Genomic DNA, 24,272 nt, shown 5'->3' with positions numbered 1-24,272 from the left:
CAACTCCATATGTCCAGATTGGCCTTATTACAGTCACATAGATCAGTTTTTTGTAATGTGTTGGAAGTTTAGACCGTTTGTCTAGTAAGTGGTGTAATAGTCTAAATCGACGTGCAGTTTCCTGTCTTTTCAGTCTTGTGTGAGGATTCCAGGTTAATCGTTGGTCCAAATGTAGTCCAAGCTATCGGATCTGTTCGACTTCGGTATTCGAAGTCCGAGAACTGAATGTGATGAAGAATTTCAGATTTAAATTTAATTAAAAGGTATATTAAACTTAATATAATATTAAACTTATTTAGCGGGTATTTCTGTTGTTTTTTTTCTGGTACATACGAAAAAAAAAATTGATGTTAATAAACAAATCTTACCTGTTTCCCTTGTAAATGGTGATTTGAGCAAAAGAGGTTAATTCTCAAAAAAACCTGTCCAAGTTAAACGACTGTGATTTTTCTGTGAATAATTTCAAGCCTTCAAACTTCTGTAACTTAATTCCATCGAACATCAATTGTCTTTTGTAATTTGAATAAATTACTACGTTTCTTCTACGCAAAGAAAATCCGTACAAACAAATTTAAAAAAAAAAAAAAAAAAAATACTGTTGGAATCGTGTTAACCAAACCAATCGATGTCAGTCAAATACCCTATTAAACTAGTTCAAAAATAACGAAGTAAGTATACAAAGTATAAGCAAAAACGTACTTAATCTCTTAAAGAAACAGTATTTTTTATGAAACGAACAGATTTATAAAAGTACATGGACCATATCTGTTAAGTCCAGGTAATAAATGTTGTTGTTTTTTTTATATTACATCATTAAATTTTAAAAAAGTTAGTAAAATTATAAATATTTTAATTTAAAAAAAATACAAGTAAATCATCTCAGTGAATATATTTTCCTATGTACCACGAGAGATAAATTTGAAAAAACTTATTTAACAATTACCAATTTAGGTATTTAAACTGCACACAATTATTTAATTTCGCCATCGAGATTCAGACGCTGCTTATAGACATTTTACATAACACAAAAAAAAAATTAAACTTTTAATTTAAATATTATATAATACTAAAAAAATATATATCAGAAGGCAACAATGATTCCATTAACCTTGAACAGAAATCTCATCAATGAATTGAGATATTAAATATCTGCCGGGACTTCACCTTTCAGAGACTCATATTTTATACTCTATATAAATATTATATGCGTTAGGTAAAATGTCGAGAGCTTGGTCGCTGTTTTTAATATTGCACTCTTATTTTTTAATCATATCTACGTCAAGAAGGACAGTTATTAACCTTTTTTCCAAGAATTTTTTTATACCTTTTATACAAATGGAGTATAATGGAGTGTGGGGTATTAGAGAAGCCTAATTTTTTTTGCTTCAATTTGATCAGAAAGTTTGTTGTTAGTACTTAAATGTATCAATAATTTATTTTATAGAATAAATATATCTTCCATTTATAATATCAGAACTAAGCAACAACATTATTATACAATGTGACAAAATTTTCCCATATAGAGGGACAATTCCGCCACCACCATTGTCATTATCTGAAAGAGTTTGTATTTTTATAGATACATGGACAACGAAAACTCAGTGAAGTAACTATTTATATCTTATAATATTTATCTTTAAATTTTTAAAAAATTTATTTATTGTAATTTACAACAGTACAAAAAAATACAATAAGTAATTATGTGGAATGTTTCAAACACTTGAAAATCTTGAATTGTTGTGCTTCAAATTGTTTTTAAATGTTCATCAAATATATTTGCAAAATGAAAAAAAAATTATAGTATAGTTTCAGTTAAAAGATCCCGTTCTAGACATTAACTTTTTTTCAATTTTTCAAGCCATTTCTTTTAATTTTTTTTTACCCAAACCAATTTATTCTTCTCAAAGTTAGATTGTACAAAATTAGGAAAAAAAAAATCCAAAATTTCAGGGCTAAGTTGCCGACAGAGAAGAGATGGAAGGTAAGGGTAAGGGATGGTGGGGATGTTGGCGGGAGGGGTAGCTCAGTCTGAAGGCGATCTTCGTTGAGTGCAGACTCAGTGCCGTTCGCTCTTCGACATCTCGTCGTCCAAAAACACGGTAAATATTGTGTATACATTCCGATTACATTTTAATTTCTTTTTTTGATTATATTTTTATATATACATGGTTCGCGATGACGAGAAGAAATTCCTCAAAATTATTGAAATTTTTAAATTGTTGACTACTTCAAACCTAGTGTACAAATCTTTTTTTTTTAATTGTTTTAATAGTACGATTTAGTTTTCTTTTTAATATTATATGTAACCATTTTATGGCAGTGGTGTCATGAAATGTAATTTTTTGAATCGGTGAGTCTATAACGGTACAGGTGTGAGGTAGGTCTCATTTGTTTCTATTAGAAATACCGCTTCATTACTAAGAGTAAATAAATATCACTATAATTATTTTAATGCGCATCTACTATATAGATCCTGATGAAATTTGTTATCAAGTCTTAAGACATTTCCTTAAAAAATTAAATTTAGTGTAATAGACGAAAGCAAAGTTTTTTTTTTTTTTTTAAATGTCCAGTATGTTTGACCTAAGATCACAAAATGTTTTATTTTATTCATTTATCTTTCCAGAAGACATTTTTAATCTAAATAATCCTAATTAAAGCCTAGGATTAGGATAACACTTTATAACGAAATCTAGCTGCATAAAATGAAGCGTTTTCCATTGTCCAAGTACAAATATATTGTGAAAATGTGAACTGTATTTATGAATTATAAGGAACAGAAATTGTTTTAATGATTTTATTACATATCATTGATTCTCAGTTATTATTACTTTTCTTTTCTCTTCAATAAAAATTATATAATACTTATAGCAATAATTTATACTAATAAAAAAAAGTAAATATAGCATTTCTTTTTTTTATTAATAAATCATATTCAAGGTTGGGAACTTCATAACTATTGAAGTATTTCTCATTGTGTCAATATTTATTGATATTTTGCTTACCACCACTTGAGACACAATATCTAATGTAATGGATACAATATAACTCCTAAACCAATACTTAAAAAAATTATATATTTCTTGTTAGGTAATATTTCAGCTCACAAAATATGTGAGCATGTTTGACTAGAAAAGTGTTCTTGTTTATAGTTAAAACTATAAGAGTTTACCTGACATATACGTATTTAATAAAATTTTCCATAAAACGTGCAAACCCTTTGGAACTATTTTAGCAGTGTTTAGGGTTAAGAGATCAAGACTTTAATTTAAATTGTAAATCTTAGTTAAAGGAAATGGTTTAATGGAGGAATGGAGAAAACATGCTTTATTTAGTGCCATTTGAAATTCATATAGAAAAAAAAATTAGATGAAAGTATATTGACTGGAAAAATTTGCTATCTAAAAACAACAATTTTTGGAAAATTGATTTTCGCCTCTTGTTTAATGTCAAACTTATCTTTTAACTTACCATCCTTAGAATCTACAAAATAAATCGACTCAAAAGAATTTATAGACCACTTCAAAAATCAGCGTTCAAAAGTTTTGTCAATTTGATATTCCGTTGGATTTTGTGATGTTCTGAATAAAAATGATCTTTGGTAATTATCACTATTCATGATCCCCTAGGTGAACTAGCATGCTAACTTATAACAAACAAAGGATATATGTTTATAATGTAAATAATGGTGTATATAAGGTAATCAAAAGTGATTCAATGTCAAGCGGGGCCAGTACTTGGATATGTGATTGCCCAAAAAGAGCGACCTTACTCTTTTCAGCAGACCTCCTCTCCTAGTGGAGGTTAAGTGTAGAGCTGCTAAAATATTTCATCAAAAAAACCTCATCACGCCAGGAGCTATGTTAGAACACTCACCTCCCTACACTGTCTCTCAGAGTAAAGAAATTTCTGTCCGTTAGTACTGAAGTAGTACGATTAAGTAGTACACCATTTTCGGACAGTCACACATCCAAATACTGAGTGTACTACGCTTAACGTTGTTTAATATTTATTACAAATTCCAAAGCCGTAAATTGCTCGGCCACCCCAGTTTATCTTAAGTATTTATATAAATATCTATATGCATACACATATAAATGTGATTATTTCTATTTATTTAATATTTTATATAATCATTTACTTTATAAACTTATAGTATGTACCCTTCACGTGTAAATAGCCTACATGCTAGTTCTTATAAGGAATTATGATTAACGATAATAACCTAAATACAGTTTTCTGTGCATCACGAAATTCAACGGGCAATATTAAATTGCCATAACTTTTGACCAGTTTAAGATAAATGAGTAAACAATATATAAATTTGTAAAAATAAAATGGTATACTACTTTCATTTAGTTTTTTTTTTTTAACTTAAGACTGTGGAGTTAAAAAGATACCTTTGACAAAAAACGTAAGGTGAAAATCAACTCTCCGGCGTTTGTCAGTTTTAGATAGCTAAAACATTATCTGAAACATTATAACAAATTCGAAAAATATTATGCACAAATTTTCAAAGGATGTAGTGACAGATTTCTTTTTTGAAAGTACAACTTTTTCCTTGCGATTCACCATTTTCGTGATATACATGAAAAACAGAAATGAGTGGTGTGTGTGCGCGCTTTGTGTTACGAAAGAGAGGGATGTTTTGGTACGTTCATGTCCTGTACACTCTTTCAAATTCCCAAGGTTAAACCTTGCCATCTTCTATATTCTTTGTGCCTTTTTAGGAATTCATTGACTGGACTAATTCAACATATATTCTATTCCTGAAATAATTCTTTTAAACAGAAGCTTACTCAATACCATAAAAATTCTCGGCATTGTGTATATACTATTTAAATATTTGATTAAGGGCATAAAAAATGAAAAAAAATTATTTACATTATGATTTTTGGTTCTATATATTATATTTTTAACATGTGATTAAAATGTAAAAACAATTTTTTACTACAATAGAACCTTCGTCCTTGTAAGGACCACTACGTTATAGCTGAAGTGGCAGTTAATCTGAAGTGTATATAAATAAATTTCAATATTCTATTGTATTAACTCACAATAATATTAACTAATTTTCCAGTCGGGCGGTCCCTCCCCGTTCTTGTACCTCCCCCACCCACTAGCAGCTCCTGAGCCAATATTGCAACCCCCGTCTTTAGCGAACCTAACCCACTCCCTTGTAGTGCCGGGTGGCAAAGGAGGGGCCAAGTTGTATGTATATATATTTCGGTTTAGGTTTTAGATGTAATCTTGTATAAATTGTAATTAAAAATTTATGAGGTAAGAAAAAAAAATTAACTCAGGTATTCGGTTTCAAACTAAAATGCAATACTAATGCAAACTGAATATATATTGAAGTTTAATTTATTGGACCAATTTAACATAATATAAATCCTAAATTCCTGTAGGTACCATAATGATTTAATTTAACTATGAAATTGATTTTTCAGTTGTTATAAGAAGTCACAAAGTGATATATTTTCGCTTTACCGCCGGTTAAGGGGATCCAATTAGGGCAGGGCTCGGTTAAGTTCTACTATACTTTAGCAAAGTAATCGAATATTTAATTAATCTTAATATAATATATATCTTCAGTGATGTGTAGTTTCCAAAAAAAAAAATATTAATATAAACTCCAAAATTCCTTTTTTTATATTAAACACCGACATTCCAGAGTCCTTCTTCGTTTTCATAATTCAGTCATTTTTGATTTTATATATTATATTTTTAACATATGATTAAAATTTAAAAACAATTTTTACTACAATAGAACCTTCGTACTTGTAGAGACCTCTACGTAATTACTGAAGTAGAACCTTTCAGAGTCCCTCGTCTTCCCGATTCATACTCTTGTACAATAAATTTATTTTTATCGCAGTCTAGTTTTGTTTCCTGTGTCTCTATCTATGAAATTTTCTTTCATCACTTTTATAATTGAAACTAGAATTTGTGATATCGTAAAATTTGTACATAATAAATGTATTCACTTTTTTGAGGTGTAGATAGTTGACCGTAGATTAATGCTTGAAGAAGTTTGTCGGGGGGTGCGGTCAGCAAAGAACAACATAAATAAACAAAACCATATTTATTTATTTTATGCCGACGTTTCGACCTGAGTTTCAGGTCTTCATCAGGGGTTGTGTCTTAGAGGAGGGAAATATTAGTACTCAATATCAGTACTAATATTTCCCTCCTCTAAGACACAACCCCTGATGAAGACCTGAAACTCAGGTCGAAACGTCGGCATAAAATAAATAAATATGGTTTTGTTTATTTATGTTGTTCTTTGCTGACCACACCCCCCGACAAACTTCTTCAAGTATTCACTTTTTTATTCAGTGGTTGCCTAGAAGAGAAACAAGCAATTGGTACTGAATAATAACAGAGGTAAAAAAAAATCTATCGTTTATTTCTTGTGTGTAAGTGCCAAATCTTGTTTTTTTCCAGGTAACTAGTAAAAGAAAAAAATAGTTTACTTGCTAAAGTTCACTTCTGTAGAAACTAGAACGATGTATCGAATTTTATGCGAAATGAACGCACATTTTTTGATTGCTACCAAATAAATCCAAAACTATGTGCTTGACAGAATTTTTTTTTTATATCTTCATTGAAGTAAATATTTTATTATCAGGCGTGTAGAGAAACTACCCATTGGTAGCACTCTAATGAAGTTTTACCATTAGGAGGTCTCGTTGCCATCTTCTTTTCAGGTGCACATTAAAATATTTATTCATGATTTTATTTGTGACATAGTAAGGAGCATTGAGGATTTTACGAAGGGTTTTGGATTGTAAGGATTGGGTACGAGAGGAATTGAATGGTTTAGCTGAGCCCTAAAGCTCAACTCCGTATGTCCAGATTGGCCTTATTACAGTCATGTAGATCAGTCTTTTGTAATGAATTGGAAGTGGAGACCGTTTGTCTAGTAACAGCTGTAATAGTCGAATTCAACGTGCAGTTTCCTACTTTTTCAGTCTTGTCGAGGATTCCGGGATTCCAGAATTTTGCAATTTTAAAGTCGATGAATTTTGAGACCAAAATAAGAAATATCTTTTCTCACCTACATATTCTCATAGAAAAATTTAATCTCTTATTTTTTGAAATGTCATAAAAAAAAAAAAAGTAATTTCAATAATATCACTACTTGCTTTTTATGAATATGCTATAATAGATGGATAATAGAATAATAATGCTACAAATAGATGGATATTTTTACACGTACCACATCTTTAAAAAGAAAAAAAAAATGTTTTCAATAATATCAATTCAATATATTTGACAAAATAAATTCACAAAATGATAATATGTTTGATTAAAAAAAAAAAAATCTCTGGAATCATAAGACGTACATTTGTCTGCTAGCACTCAAAATGCAGGTAATTTAACTTACTACAAAACTAGTTTAATTTACTTTTCTTCGTAGCGTCAGTAATTGTTATGGTACTCGCATATGAACATAAATTTTGAAGATAAAATTTGGTCCGAACAACTATAAATCAATTCATTTTAGCAAATTTCTTGTAAACTATTACTCCTACGAAGATAAACATCATAAACTACTTTATAGCTCATTAAACTAGCTATAATTTGAGTGCTAATAGACAGCTGTACGTCAAATGGTTTTTGAGATATAAATTTTTCATAATAAATTCACTAACTACTGATCTTTTAGTACGTCCCATACAACATTTTTATGAAATGTTGCTTTTTAAAAAGCTATATCGTGAAAACTATTTAACGTAAATAACTCTATTAGGGCTCATATTTTAGCAAATTTACTCTTCTTTAAATGACGTTCTCTTAGGTTTTCTTGTGTTGTTTCTACTTTTTAAGATATAGAGCTCCTAATGAAAAAAAATTTTTTTTATCGCTTTGAAACAGTCGCCATTTTTTATTCCCTCTACTTATACTTGGCAGACTCATCAATTTCTACTCGTAATTAAACATAGTTTTCATTAAAGTAATCAAAAATCGGGGTGAAATAACTGGGTTTTTTTCTCCTTTTGGGTTCTTGTACTAAAAGATGGTAAGTGAAAACAGTGTGATGCTTACAGCGCATCCTATTCTTAATCTATATTATAGATTCATCATTTACCTAATTTTTTTTAAAAATGTTTTAATCTGTATTATTTTATCGATTTTTATTTATTTTCTATTTTTTTCGAAGCGTGAATAAACTTGTTGAATTATATATGTTACTATTTGAAGCTGTATTGTTTAAATTGAGGAAAAACGTGGACGTAATTATCTGTATTTCCATTGAAGGAAAATTATATTTCAGTTGAAATTGGTTACTAACAAATTGTTACTCCATCCATGCAATTTAATATTATTCTCTCAAAAGCTTCCCCAATCCACTTTATATAATTCGTTTCATAGAAATTATTTAGTTTGTTATCAAAAGCTCAAAAACCTGAATTACGTGGAATCCCCCTCTATTTGAATTCCTTTTATCCTCATTCATTTAATTGGATGTTTATTGTCAAAAGGTATTTCAAACTAAATAGATGATAAATTACTGAGAGAAAGACCTGTACAAAGTATGATTAGATTATATATTAATTAATGTATATCTAACATAATACATAAATAACAAAAAAACACTACTATACCAAATAATAACATTTTACAATTATTAAGAACAACAAAAAAAACTCATTGTATTTTTTTAAGTTTAAGATTTATGATGTAATGTTAATGTATTCATTTTCTTTTTTTTCTATTACAGTTTATTTGATTATTATACGTAGTAATTTGTTCTTAATAGTTCCGTATGATGTAACTGACCTCGTTACATCTGATATTCCATTTAAATATCCAATATTTAAAAAAAAAGAAATTAAATAAAATTAGTCAATTGATTAAACTTTTTAAAAACATTCTTGGACTAGCGTCGTATGCTACTTGAGATTTTTTACGCTAAACCATGACGAAAAAAACAATCCAAAAAATATATAGTTTATTATAGAAAATTCACATATCCATATATTTAATTATGATGTTAGTTGTGGTTTTTAGTTTTTCGCTTATAGTTTTTCTATTTTGTAGTATTACATTTTGTCAAATTTGTAGACATATGTAATATGGAGTAACATAGAGTTCATATACACCATATTTACAAATATATAAACTAAATTATAACAAAACAAGAAATAGAAAATAAACTTTCTTTTTTTTATTTTAATAATTTATTTATTGATATTTATAACTGTATACATATATACACATCAAGTAAATTTGCTGTAATTGATATTAGGACATGATAAAAACATGTGGAGAATCTACCCATTGATAGAACTCCAAAAACATTTCTAAAGGAGAAGATCTCGAGGCCATCTTCTTTTCAGACGCCTAGGAGGATTATTAGGTAGTGAAGGAGAAGCCAGGTTAGAAACGAGTTGGTTTGGGTGGTTGGGAAGTTTATTATGGAAGGATTGGTATCTGATTCTGGCCAAATCGGCAACATAGGGGACATTGAGGTACTTATGGATGATTTGATTTGTGACAAAGTAAGGAACATTAAGGATGAAAATAAACTTAAAGTAAAATAATATTTTAAACACAATCCAGCCTATTTACATCCAGCCTAACTCTGTGCCGAGCTCAAGGGCAAGACTCCGGAAGATCCCAGCACTTCTCTCTCAACCACGTTACAAGTATAGAGCCAGTGTAGGACGAGTGAGGGCAGACGCTCAGGCGGAGAATCTGTCCATTGCCAGAACTCCAATATAATTATTTATAGTAGGTCTCTGGGCCACTGCCGTTTCAACCTTCGTGGAGGACTTTAGGGATCAGGCTAATGAGTTTTCATGAAATGTTCGCTTATAAATGAAAAACTAGGGATTTTTCAAAGATAAAATTAAAGTAGACAAACTTATTTCTATATAAGGCGTATAACACATTTTTTCTTTCGTGATATGAGACACCACCAGAGTATTATTAAATAATTAAAACATTGACAATAAAAAAAAATAATTTCAGGAAAAATTTATAGATTCTACATGTTTTTTAGGATGCTAAATCTAAATTTCAAGTTCTTCGGCTCAATTAAAGTAGACAAAATATTTCTATAAAAGGCGTATTTGACATTTTTTTCTTTTTGTAATATGAGACACCACCAGAGTATTATTAAATAGTAAAAACATGAAAATAAAAAAAATAAAATAATTTTAGGAAAGACGCATAAATTCTACTTTTTTTCTCTGGATGCTGAATCTAAATTCCAGGTTTTACACCTCACTTGCAGGTTTATTCACAATGAAAATAGAAAAAAAAATGTTTTCACTTTTTTCCCTATAACTCCAAATCTAACACTTTTTCGATGAAAAACATTCAATAAAAAAGCAGACTGAGTAAAACGTCTCACAAAATACGTATATTATATTTTATTTTCAAATAATCTGTAGCCGTGACGACTGTGACAACCTGTAGCTGAGACATGGCCTATTATACTAAGGGATGAACAGCGTCTAAAGGTTTTCGAAAATATTCAGTCCGAAAAAGGATGAATTAACGGAAGAATTTAGAAGATTACACAACGCTGAATTAAGGGACCTACACCTGGTAAATATAATTCAAGTTATAGCATTGCGGCGTATAAGATTGGCATGTAAGGTTGTAGGGCTTAGTAACGAGCGGATCCCTAAAATGTTAATAAACACTAAACCAACGGGTAAACGTCCGAGGGGTAGACCGAAACGTAGATGGGAGGATTGCGTTAAAACTGATTTAGTGGAACTGGATTTGGAGGGGCATCACTGGAAGGATGTATGCAGAGAGAGTTTGGTGGTATCGGGATCGAACCTTCCGGTTCCTTAGGCCTTTATTATTATTATTATTGAAATAAACGTCAGAACGCGCTTAAGAAGAAAAGCCATTTTTCGTTTCTATGTAAGTCAATAAAAAATATTCAATGCTGTTTCTTAGAATATATTTACCTTTATTTACATTTAACAACTCTTTGGTCTAATTCAGTTTATCAACTGATTTGTTTGCCTTCATGACATATTAAGTGTTATTTGCTTTATTATTTATATTTTATATTTCAGTTAGTGAGATACAATAGAGCACAAGTGATAATTTCGCCAATAAGAGATTTTTTTCTATCTATCTTTGCCCGAACCGACTTTACACTTCAATATTGACTAAATTGTTAAGTTATTATTTGTTAAATATATTCATACGCCCTTTTTACAGAATTTACGACTTTTATTTAGATTTGTTGTTTTCTCTACTTTGTTTGTATTAATTTCTTTTTTTTTACAATTTTTATTATTTATTGAAATTGTACATTGAAATTCGTTTATATTCATAAAAGTAAATGCAATAAGTTTAAATGATATATTAATAGGTTTATTTTCTAACGATCAGGCCTTTTGTAGTCGCTTAGACTGATCGAAGTCTGTATTTGATTAGGATACATCCCCTCTAGGTATATGTTTGTTTATTAAGCGACAGAGCGACGTAGGCGACGCGATATCAAAACAAATCAATGCCTACGACTTGATTCATCGCGCGATCACATTTGAAGTTCTTTTAGGACTTTCGACTATATTCTGGATATTTGATTTTTTCTTAGTCAGAATAAGAAAATATGGACTTAGTTGAGTGTCCGAATAGAATTTGAAGTTTTTATTTGGAAACAACTATAAATATGACTAAGCGACTATCGCCGTCGCCCGGTCGCGCTATGCTTCTCCGATTAGGACACGGCCCTATATAGAAAGAAGATAGTAGGGGTATTCATGATCTTTAGTTTAACATGTAAAAGCGTCTTAAATGGAAAAACTTATGTTAAATGGACAAATATTTCTTTCTTTTACCAAGTTAAAACGATATAACTTGTAACATGGCTGAGATTCTGATACTAGGTCTGGTGAATACTGAATACTGGTGAATGACGTCACGAAACAGACCAACTGAGCTTGTCACCGTTTTATTTGTTGTCATATTAGGTTACTTTCTCGTAGTTTATGTTAAAAAATATAATCAGTAGCCAAACTTTTACACTTCTACTTTTCACTTATGAAGTAAACAATAACATCAAGTTTTGGAAGGAAAGGTTCCTAACCAAGCTGCTCAGAAAATCCGCTAGGAGCTCTTATGCATTTATCAGTTAACACGACTTTAAATAGGGCTGCCCACAATGCTATACTTATAACATTTAACATGGTAAAATATATTACATTTAACAAAATATCATAAATACCCCTGGTATGTGTTTAGATATATTGGAGTGATGTACCGCTTCTAGTTGATGACCTTTTTAGGCTGTTGAAGTGAGATGCGGTGCATCTTCAGTGCTTGTACGTGTTTTCCGTCTTAATGATGCCTATATTGGCGATACGTTGTCTGATGAGTTGCTTATCGGTGTTTTAGAAAATCAAGGCTTTGTGTTTTAGAATCAACCATTAAATCCGTCCAATACCTTTATCTTGATACTTTTATCCGCACTTAACAGTCATTGTACCTCTAATTCCATTCAACTGACCTGACAGAGGCATCTGACAAGGAGTTGTAGCCTGAATGTAGGAAAAACCTAGGCTTTTTAAAGAAATTAATGCTTTCTTTATTTCATATTTTGATATTTTTATTTTGTAATATTACAGTCCGTCATATTTTTAGTCAATGGAAATATGGATGATAGAGCTCCTTCGCAGTATATTTACATATATATAAATTAAATGATACAGAATAAGAAATATAAAAGAAGGAAAACAAATATAATAAATAAATAATTACAAAAAAAAAAAGTAAAATAATATCTTAAACACAATTATTCCTATTCACAATATTTGGATTCAGCCTAACTCCGTGCCGATCTCTTCACTTGTGGTGGAAAGGCCAGGACTCCGAAAGATCCCGGCGCTTCTTTCTAGTAATCGCGTTACTAGTATTAAAAGGCAGTGAAGGATGAGTGAGGGCGCTAGCCACATACGCTCAGGAGTAAACTGGAGAATCTGGCCATCTCCACAACTCCAATATAATTATTGATAATAGGTCTCTGGGCCAGTGCCGTTTTAATCTTCGTGGAGTATTGAACGGATGGGTAATCTTAATTTCTTATTTGTTTCATTAAGGTGGCTAAACTTTGGAGGCTTCTTAGTAGAAACTAACCTTTGCCTAATGTTAGTTTTTACAAATACACGTTTTTGGAAAACGGTGAAGTGTGCTTCAGCATGCCTGGCCAACAGACTTTACTCTTATTTTCCCCAATATCTTTACCGTTTACTCGTCAAAACCCTAAGCGAAAATTGTATTTCCCAAATATCTTATAGTGTTCAGGTAAAAAGGCACTGTCAATTGTACCTAAACTATCATATTTTAGGTACAATTGATGATTCTTTTCTCCTTCCATTTCTGAAAAACAAAAAAACTTAAAATATTATTAATGTTTATTATTCTGCTTTTCCTCGAACATCAGCTCATAACCAACCACCTTTTATTATAGACAAAACGCTTTCACTCAGGTTTTCTTGACATTTTATTAATTTTTTTGCCCCCATATTAGTTCTGAATCCCCTGACTAAGTGTTATTTAACATTTCTGAGTTCTATAAATTATGGGGAAAATAATAGGTGTTTTATTTTAAAAAATCATTAGCCATTAGTCTGAAATGTCAGTATAAAATTTGATTCTCGCCGGAAATAATGATCTTCGCCGTTCGTTATGTAAAAGTTCTTTAATTTATTGACGTTGAATTTCTTTTCTTTCAGGAAATTTATTAGATTCGGAAATGTTTCAAGAATTTCTGAACTGGATAATTTACCTAGTGCCAATGGAAGGGAATGGAAAACGAGAGCATTCAGACTGGAAAGAATTTATAGTGGAATGTAAAGCTTTTCTCGCCAAAACAAGGCTTCTGTATTTTATAAAACTGTTCGATTGTGCAGATTTATAGCATTGTAAATCCTGAAAAAAATAAATTATTTTAGCATTGTATTCTAATAGGATTAAGAATGAAATCTGGGTATTTAAAATATAAAATGAAATGTATTTTTATTAAAATATGTTTTATTAAGTATTATATATTATTGTTATTTATTTTATCCTAGTAAGAAGGACTAAATTTTCAAAAATGGATAGGTAAATATTAAGAAAGAAACGCAATATAATGTAAACAACATTTATTCATTAGAGCCAATCTAGTTAATAAGTTTGTCATTTTATTTAATAATAAACAGCACCCTTAATTTGGAAGAAAACCTGGTGGTTGAGCGATATCTTGACCAAATTATCTCCTTGCAGAACCGTTGGTCTTAGAACACTACTTCTCATCTTCAGCCCTGTAAGCCCTGACGAAAAGTAATCGTAATTACAATTAGAATTCTAATTATTGTAATTTTAAAACATGAAATTACAATTTCGATTAGTAATTTGAACTACTTAATGGACGTCTGTAATTGTAATATTAGTTTGAAATTTCAAAAATCAATTGAAGTATAGTTTATTGGAACTTTTCATAATAATTTTCAGACATACAAAAAAATATATACTAGAATGTTGAAAACTATTGGCAAATCTTTTTTTTATTAAAAAAAAATTATAAAATGTTTTTATAATTTTTTTTTTCTCATGCACAAAAAATATCACAGTAGTTGCAAAATTATTTTGAACATTATCACCATGAAAACTGTCAAATTAAAACTAAAAATTACTTATTGTCACTGATTTGGTATTTTCTTTCTTTATATTTTTTCGACTGCTCCCCGCATTTATATTTACGATTTGTCCCAATTATCTTTGGAAACTTATTGTACATAAACCGTTTACACTATCATGTAACAAGTTCACTATCAAAACTACGAATAGTACATGGTTAAGTGATAGTGCAAACGGATTAAGTAGAATGAGTTTCCATGAATAATTGGGATAAACCATGAATAGGATAAAACATCATTGTATGAATGAAATTAACTAGAAAACTAATAAAAAAAGCTAATGTAATCCTCAAGCTGTGAAAATGACAAAGACAAATGAATATGAAATAAAAAAAATTAAAAAGAAAGAACTAGTTTCACGAATATTAAAATAATGAGAAAATACTTTTCCATTAACGAATAAAATTAAATTAAACAAATCAAGAAATAAATTAAAAAACAATAATTTCAGTTTAAAATTATAGGATATTTTCCCAAGTTATTGGTTGCTCTGTTGACTATACGACTCCCCAATTCCATCAAGTATCGAATCTCATGCTCAAATGAAGAGAAAAAAATCAGTGATCACGAGAACAAACGTTTATCTCCCCTCGGCCAAATCCATTTATTACTGTTTACTCAGAGAAGGATTCCGTCATGTTTTATTTCTTACTGACCAGTTATATACCGGTTTTTAGCTTGATATTTTGCCATATTATTTAACGATTACGGTATATCTCTATTTGCACTCTACTCTGGTTGTAAATTACTAAGGGTCAATTAATCTAAACAAGTCCGCCATAAAAATCCTTTTTACCTACTGAAATCCTCTTATAAATTGTCAACACTCCTTTTATTCAGCAAGCAAAATAATTTGAAAGAAAAAAGTATCTAATTATAAAAAACAAATCAAAAACGCATATTTTTTAGGATACCAGTGAAGATTTTGATAGTAAGATTGTTTTTCTTTCTATTTGTGCCTGAACCAAATTAAAGCTTCAGTATTGACTAATAGTGAAATAATCAATAATTATGTTATTAATTACTATATAATATTATTATTATACATGTGATTAATAATTATAATTATTTATTTATTTATTGCTATTTACAACTGTTACAACAAATCTCAGTTAAATTGGAGTTTTACAGACGTGTAGAGAAATTACGCATTGGTAGTACTGTAATGACGTTTTACATTAGCAGGTCTCATGGCCATCTTCTTTTCAGGCGCCTCGGAGGATTGTCAGGAATGGAAGAGGAAACAAGATTAGAAACTAGTGGATTTGGGTGTTCAGGTTGGGAGTTTGTAATAGAACGAATGATATCTGATTCTGGCTAGATCGGTTACATATGGAACATCAAGATCTTTATGTATGATTTTATTTGTGACAAAGAAAAGAGCATTGAGGTTTTTACGAAGGATTTTGGATTGCAATGATAGGGTATGTGAGGAGTTTAGATTTAGAGGAGCCCTAAAGCTCAACACCGTATGCCCAGATTGGCCTTATTATAGTCATGTAGATCAGTCTTTTGTATGAAGACTTCCAATGAATTGGAAGTTTAGACCGTTTTGTCCAGTAAGTGCTGTATAATAGTCGAAGTCGACGTGCAGTTTCCTGTCTTTTCTGTCTTATGTGAGGATTCCAGATTAGTCGTTTGTCCAAATGTAGTCCAAGGTAGTGGATTTGTTCGACAGGGGTAAGATCAACATTATTAAAGCAGACTAGGGCAGTCGGTAGGTTTACGACGAAGGGTAAAGGTGATTTGATGGGATTTAATTATAATTATAATTACAATTTTGTCAATTGAATTAGTAGCCCCTGTAGATCGAGCCAAGTGGGCCCATAGTGTCAAGACGCGCCCGGTTCTCTTTCTGCGTGTCAGCCATGAATGGCCTGTTGCCACTAACCAGCCTCCAAATAATTGACGTGTATTGGTGGTGATTATTCTGTTCTTTGAGTTCGGTGCTTCTGAAGGCAAAGGTTGATAAGTTAATTGCTGGTTAGGAAAAGGGTCAAGAAAAAGGAAAACAAAAATGTGAGGAGGAACATTATTTAATTGAAGGTCTGATGCTGACCGCCGCGAGGAGATTAGTTCCACACAGACACAGTCACTATATTTTTCTCTCTGTAAGCAATAATAATAATAATGATACTCAATTGTAAAAAATGGTATTTCAAAAGGAATAATACAACACTATCCAATTTCAATTGATCGTTAATCAAATCAAAAATATATACTCAGTATTAAATATCTAAATATTCACAATCTATTTTATAAAATTATAATTTATAGTTTCAATAAATTAAATTGTATCCAATTTAGTTAGTCTTTAGTTCTTTTAAAGTTCAACGTTTCGGCCGTCCTCAAGAATCCTTTAATACAAATTTACATTCACATCAATAATTAAAAAACTTTTTGCATCCTGTTACATGCCCAAGTCATCAATTTCAGTCAAAATTAACCTATTTAGTCATTATTCACATCAATATTAAAACTTTTAATTACAAATCAATTTAACCTTATTATCACTTTCTTATCAGAACAATATTTATTATAATTGGATAAAATTAAATTTATTTAAAGAAGAATAGCCAGTCTCAAGAAAGTGAAAAGATTATTAATATATATTATAATTTATGATAAATTACGTATTTTGTAAATACGTTTCGATTTCATTTATGGTGGTCTTATATAATCACTGTTGACCCCAGATACAGTTCAATTAATTTCGAATATTATTTTAGGTCTCGTTGCCTCCTGATGTATTCCATTGAGAAATAGACTGCATTATTCATGGATGTACTGCTAAGCATTCTCTCCCATCATTAACAATGGTAAGTATTTTAGAACTTTTTATTATTGGTTTATATCACAACTTATTCGATTCTATTCTAGCTGTGTTAAATTAATTAATAATTAATTAAGGATAATTAAACATATCTATGGTGAACATCTGAACAGATTTATTGTTATTGTTTAAAATAATTGTAAAGTTCATCCAATATACAGAGTTCGAAACCCTATTTATACTTCCATTAAAATTGAAGGTGCGAATTCCATGTTCGATGGTGTTGTTTCTTTAGAGAAGAGATGCACTCGTAACGAAATGTATATTGTAACTGACAATGCGATTTCCTGAAAAGGAATACATTTCAAAATTTTGGCTGTTACTTTAACCTGCACACAGACTGAAGTAAACAAGGTGATAATGGTAGGAGCCAATAGTTTCAAATATCCAGTTATTTATAAAGTGCTTCTATTTTATGTTTTTATCCATAGACGATGCATTATGCATCGGAATTGGGGCACAGGGTTTGTGCATTGTGCATTTTATTCGGAAATGCAGAAATACTAATCAAACCTCAACAAATCAGATTTGTTCAGACAAATATTCAAATTTCTTTAAAAGAAAACCTCTTGTCAAAAACAACTTTATAGAAAATCAAGGACCTAATTAAATAATCATTAAAATTAACCCATATAAAAGTCCTACCTGAAGCAATAATAAATATAATTCTGTTTACAAACCCAAATTGCTATTTCGCTGAAGTGGTCGGATTCTCAAATGAGTACCATTTCATACTGCTACATATTTTTGTTCTTTAAAATTATAATATGATTAATTTATTGTAAGAGACGGCCATCGAACACATACCACGCTTTTGAGAGATAATTCAGATCTATATTTAAACAGGACTATCTCTGTTAATAATTTAATTACGATTTTAGAGATGAATGAAGATCTGACTTGTTAATGTTTTTCCGAAATTTCCCATTGATAATTTCACTGACATAACACCGCTTTAAACGGCTTCTTATTTTCCATGAATATTCCATTCTTAATTGTGATTGAAAAATTAAGGAAAAAGTTCAAGAGAAACTTCAAGTGAAACAGCAATTACCAACAACGCTTCACCCATAAAAAAAAAAAGTGCAGACCGGTGGAGGAGGGGGGTGTATCAATCGAGGCTTAAACAGATATAAGTACCTCTCGGCCGTCTATAGCTCAGGGAATATAGGTGCAGGTCTCTGCATCCTGGGAACTGGTTGGAAATCGGCCAGTGAGTGGTGGTGCCAGTTCAAATCTGGCCTGGAGTGTCCAATTTTACTTCTGTGGTGGCCCACGAAATGAAAACTTGGCCCCCAACCATGAGCCAGAAATGATTAGGAAGGGGGGAAAAAAAGTGTCTGATGTGGCAGTAAGGAAGAAGTATTATTTTGAATGGAAGTTACAAAGAATCTGAGGGGTAAGAAGATCGTACGTTGGAGATTTAGGAATATTTTTTGTTAATAATGATAAGTATCATAGACATTAACTGTTTTAGAAGGCGAAGATAGTGATACGGTTTGGTGAAGTGTGGATGCGTTGAGCAACAGTATTCTGTAAGTTTCTTGGAGTTTTATTTATCTAACGAAAGTAACAAATCGATAAAATGTAGTAATAGCAATAATAAAAAAATGGATAATAGTAAATACTTATATATAAACAAGAGGGAACACAAAAAAAAAATGTGTACGAGAATATAAACAAAAATGTGGTTGCAAAAATAATAGGGTAAATAAGAATAATTAAAGGGGGAAAATGAAATTATGAAAAGAGTAGATATATAAAGATACAGGAAAAAGTTATATAAAAATAATAGAAGAAATTTCTAAGAAATGCCAGGAACTGTGTAACAAACGACTTCTGTCTCGGCAACTGAAGTTAATGAAATAGGATAGGAAGACTAAAGAAGTAGGGGGTGGGAACAACGGTTTTTCAGGCACGTAATCAAAACGAAAAGAAACAAATAAAGAAAATAATTAGAAAATACAAGTCATAAAATAAGCTAAGCGAAAATAAGAAATTATTCGAACTATTTTATGTGAACAGTACAGAAAAATGTGTAGTATACATTTAAATATATTTGTTTTAAAACAAACTGTGATTTCGTTTTAGTTTCTGGGTAAGATATCTTTTAAAATTCATCTTTCAATTGCATACTAATGCATTTCTGTTTTAAAGTAATATTTTTACAACCAAGGAAAAATAATAATAATTTGTTTCACTTCTGAACCTTCACCATTTTACATCCCCCTATCCTGCCTTCAGGTCAGAAATTAAAACACAGTAGTTTTTAATTCATTTATTTTCATCATGGACATTTCGTGAATACTATGTCCCTCTCTTCAGCATCTAAATTGCCGAAGTATTAATGGGGTGAGTTTCAATTTTCTAAATATATAATAAGCTCTTGTAAATACTGTATGTTGGTGTGAATGTATTTTATTTTATTGTTACTTAAATTTAATTTTCATTATCTTGAACGTAAATCACATTGTTATTATTTGATCAGTTTTATTTTATTATATTTTTTATATCGATTTATAATTTTATTTATGAATATCATGATAATATTTTTTCTTTATTTTGTTTTTTAAAATTTAACTTAATTTTTTTTTTTATTCTGTGAGTACTATTGTTATCATTTACATTTTTTTTTTCTTTTGTTCTTCTTTTTCTGTGTATATTGTATGAATAAATATTTGAACACCAATACCTATTGCCCAATATTGTGGCAGATTCTATCAGCTCTCTACAATAAAAATAATAATGATACAAATCTCTAAGTATGAAGCTTGGTCAATTAGATATTTAGTACTTGTAATATATTTAAAATGGGAGCGGGTAGCTCAACGGTAAGACATTGTGCCACTAACTACGAATCCGGCTGTGGCAGATAATTTCTGTTTCACTGTAGCCTTTATGTCAGCCATGTGGTTTCGGGAGTCCTCTGGGTCCACTAAGCCTCATGAAGAGGGTACCCTTAATTGGTTAAAATCTTGCGGTCGAGCGTGATTCTGAACAAATCACCTTCTTACACAACCATTGGTCTAGTAACTGTTCTTCCTTACTAAGTACTGTACCCCTGACCCTTCATGGGTTTTAGCGGTACAGATCTAATTTTTTTTTTTTTAATATATTTACAAAATTATGACTCCAATAGGTGAGCCACAACTTTTTAAATATATGCTAAAGAGAGGGACACAGGTACCCTCAAAACGTCCAAGATAAAAATAAATGAATCAAACACTATTGTGTTTTAATTTCAATTTTAATCCTGACCTGAACTCAGGATAAGAGTATGTAAAAATAATATTAACCAGTAGAAAACTATCAATTCATTGACATTGACTTTTGTTCTGCTAGATTGTTTAGCAATCCCAATGACAATCAGATCTGTTTTAGCTTTAGCATTATTTTTATTGTTATGATAAGATTAGCATCCACATGCACATAATATGACTAAATGACGTAAACGAAATTTAATGCCCTTTGTTTACTCAATTAGGGGTTGTGGTGAGGGGCAGCAAGTTGTCGTGCTTGGAAGGGGAGGGGGAAAGGTAAGAGGGATTGGGAGGGGAAGAGGGTAACAACCTGCTCTGGGATCATCTTCCCTCCTTCCGATTAGAGCTCGATCCAAATTGATCATTACCTGGATGGTTTTTGTGCGTGTTGTTCGCTGGATCGTGTGTGTCCATTGTACTCAAGAACTCCCTCTATTACCTGAGAATGGGGTGTAAATAGAGGTCTTAGGAGATTGTATCCGATGTGCGCTTCGCACCCACTACCCTGTCATTAATGTTTCATTACTAATAATTTATTGCTGTCACTGTTTTTTATAGGCTCAAATGTTGTATGATGTAGAATTAATGAAAAACATAAGATATCAATAATAGATTTTTTATTTTAAGTGATTATTATCATAATTTAATCTATACCAATAAAGTAATAAATATCTAGAGTGTCCATTCACAAGACTTTCTTAACCGTATCCGGTGCAATGCCAATTACGAAAATTGTTTACTGTATCTTTGCAAATATTGGTTTAACCAAGATCCTTTAGGGCCATTAGATTATCACTAATGAAACAAATAAGCACCCAAAATATTCTAAGTTGTACATGTGTATCCCACAAAAAGTGTTCGACTAGGTACATGATCATCAGCCTTAAAAAAAAAAAATCTGGCGCAGGTTCCCGCATCTCAAAACTTTCACTAACATCCTGGAACGCCAAAATTTCAAACAAAATAAATTTGTATTTTTTTTTTTCTATAAGAATTTGTATTTTTTTGTTGCTATAAAAATTTGTATTTTTTGTTGCTATAAATATTTATATTTTTTCGTTGCTATAAAAATTTATATTTTTTGTTGCTATAAAAATTTGTATTTTTTGTTGCTATAAAAATTTGTATTTTAGGGTTTATCGTGGTCTAAGTAACGAATATCAAGTATGTTGCTTCAAAAAATAGAAACTAAATAAAAAAAAACCCAACAAAATATTACAAAGCCGTGATAACAAACACATGATGGGAATCGAGAGAGATCGGGTATGATCAGCCGTCGACCATTTTCTAGTCTCTGAACTACTGTGTCTATTTCTATCTTTTTAATTAATTAATTCTTTCATAATTCATATTAATTAATTTTTCATTACTGTTAACGATACCAAATAGTTTCTTATTTCAAACTAACCAAATTAAACAGACTTTGGAGGAATTTTTTTTTAAATTCGTTATTTAAGCCCCGATGTACTTTTTCAATTGAGATAAGACCTAGCTTCTATAAAAAATCATTTAGTCTTACATTCATATGTAGGGGTGACGATAGCAGCGTGGCAACGCGCCTGTCTGCCAACCCAAAGGTTGCGAGTTCGAGTCCTATCCGGGATTTTTTAAAGCATAATTATACAATATTCACTCGCAGCCTTCCTCCGGGCATTTGTTAGGCCCGTTAGCCAATGGGTGGCACTCACAAAAATAGGCGTGGGAGTGACGAACCCACCCTATGAAAACCACGTCATGAAACGCGCGATGTATTTCCAAAGTAAATCGCGCGGAGCCTTGGACATCCACGGTCTGTCACGCCAATAATAATACTGAGTTCAATCAGATTTGTTCGAGCCGTTTTGGAAAAATGAAAAAAATAAATGAATGACTCACACACACACACCATTTTCCTAATATTCAAAACAAATGTAAATATGTATTTCCGTCCAAGACTCGAATTCGTAATTTTACACGATCGCAAAAATTTCTTTACTTTAAATTCCATATATCAGTAACTGAGAGTAAAAAGAACAATAAAATCGGTACCCATCCCCTCCGAAATAATTTTGTTTTATTTTATGATTATTTATTTATTATAAAAGTTTTGAAAAAGCTTTTTTACAAGACTTATACATTCAGCCGGAAAAAAAACTGATATTACGAGTAATATATTTGTTGTTGTGGGCAATTTGGTTAATATAGAGTAGGCTTTGACGGTATGCATTGAAATAATCCCTTCAGGATCAATAGAGGGGGTATAACCACTTATTTCTATTGAAACAGCTCATCCCTTCACACAATGGATTCATCCCTTTGTAGGTTTTTTATCTTGTAACATCTCTGATTTTATTAACCAGCCATTAGCAAACGTCATTTATCTATTCTGGTTATATACATTATAGCAGTGCTTGGTGAAGCTAAGTCCACTATTCATGGCGCACTCCTCCGATTCCTAGTGACATGCAGAAATTCACCCAGGTCCGACCTGGTGCCACAGCACAATCAGACGATCGTTTTATATGCTCTCGGTATTGAGAAATTTCAATTTAACAGCATCTGAGTTTCGGGAAAGGTAAATGGCGCGAAATTCCCATCTTAGCTCGGACAACGTACGGCGGAGACTAAGGGACTTCTAGAGAGACGCCCCTATACAGGGTGAGAACTCCTGGAAAGGCATCGTACAGAAAGGCTATTATTTTCCGAAAAACAGTTTGGAGCGATTTTATTCTCAGATAAGTCTCTCTTCATTCAAGTCTAGAAAGAGTTTAGAGACAACCAGGATACAGATTCACTAAATGTACTCTTCGAAACTCACAGACTTTCCAGGCAATAAATGGTTTGGGAAAAACAAAATTTCCGCGCTTGTATTGAACTGATTTTTATTAGTACCGGGGATCTGACTTCACAAAGGCTGCTCTCATATATAAATTCCTGGATAAGAAGTTTATAGGAACGATAGGAAAAAATGCAAGAAACCATCGGGAGGAGTGGCCATAATCGTGAAAAATGGGATCTCGCATCGTTTTATATTTCCTCCTAAATGTAAAAACATGGAAGCAGTATCTGTTAACTTGTCCTTTATTTCCGGAAGGACGTTCAACATTGTATCAGCGTACCAGAAACCGAAGCTTATCCTATTAGAAAGGGATTTCGAAAACGTCTCTACTGGTCCTGCTACACTTCTATTAGGCAATTTAAATAGTAAGTACACTCTATGAAGTTGTAGAATGACAAATACGAACGGAAAGCGGCTTCGAGATATAGTGATAAAGCTCGGTTTGGAAGTGAACGCACCTCAGGACCCAACGTTCTATCCCTCCGGAACTATCTCCAAACCCGATATTCTTGATATAGCTCTAACACAAATTTCATTTAACCAATGACCCAAATCCCAATCGAGTATCGACGTGTTTCGGATCACGTACCTGTTTTAATCAGTTGCGTACAACAAACGAATCCCTTATAACGTCCAACGAGGAACATCTTAACCGGGAGTAAGATGGAAGGGAGGAATAGGTATCTTCAGTTTATGTTCAG

At 31.2% G+C, this 24,272-nt stretch overlaps 1 protein-coding gene across 1 annotated transcript in view; it reads left to right on the top strand.

The window, feature by feature from the left end:
- The first annotated feature begins 2,035 nt into the window (after nucleotides 1-2,035).
- Nucleotides 2,036-24,272, top strand: part of LOC106679862 (protein Wnt-5b) — a 94,082-nt gene continuing 71,845 nt past the window's right edge. Inside the window, exons 1-2 of the mRNA XM_014419236.2 lie at nucleotides 2,036-2,099; nucleotides 17,390-17,479. Of these exons, the coding sequence (XP_014274722.1) occupies nucleotides 17,477-17,479 (3 nt within the window). The 5' untranslated portion in view covers nucleotides 2,036-2,099; nucleotides 17,390-17,476. The remainder of the gene's footprint in view (nucleotides 2,100-17,389; nucleotides 17,480-24,272) is intronic.

This window comes from Halyomorpha halys, unplaced genomic scaffold (genome assembly GCF_000696795.3).
Source record: "Halyomorpha halys isolate HHAL.00 unplaced genomic scaffold, Hhal_1.1 Scaffold224.1, whole genome shotgun sequence".
Classification (NCBI taxonomy): domain Eukaryota; kingdom Metazoa; phylum Arthropoda; class Insecta; order Hemiptera; family Pentatomidae; genus Halyomorpha; species Halyomorpha halys.
This window is presented reverse-complemented; position numbering and strand designations above follow the sequence as displayed.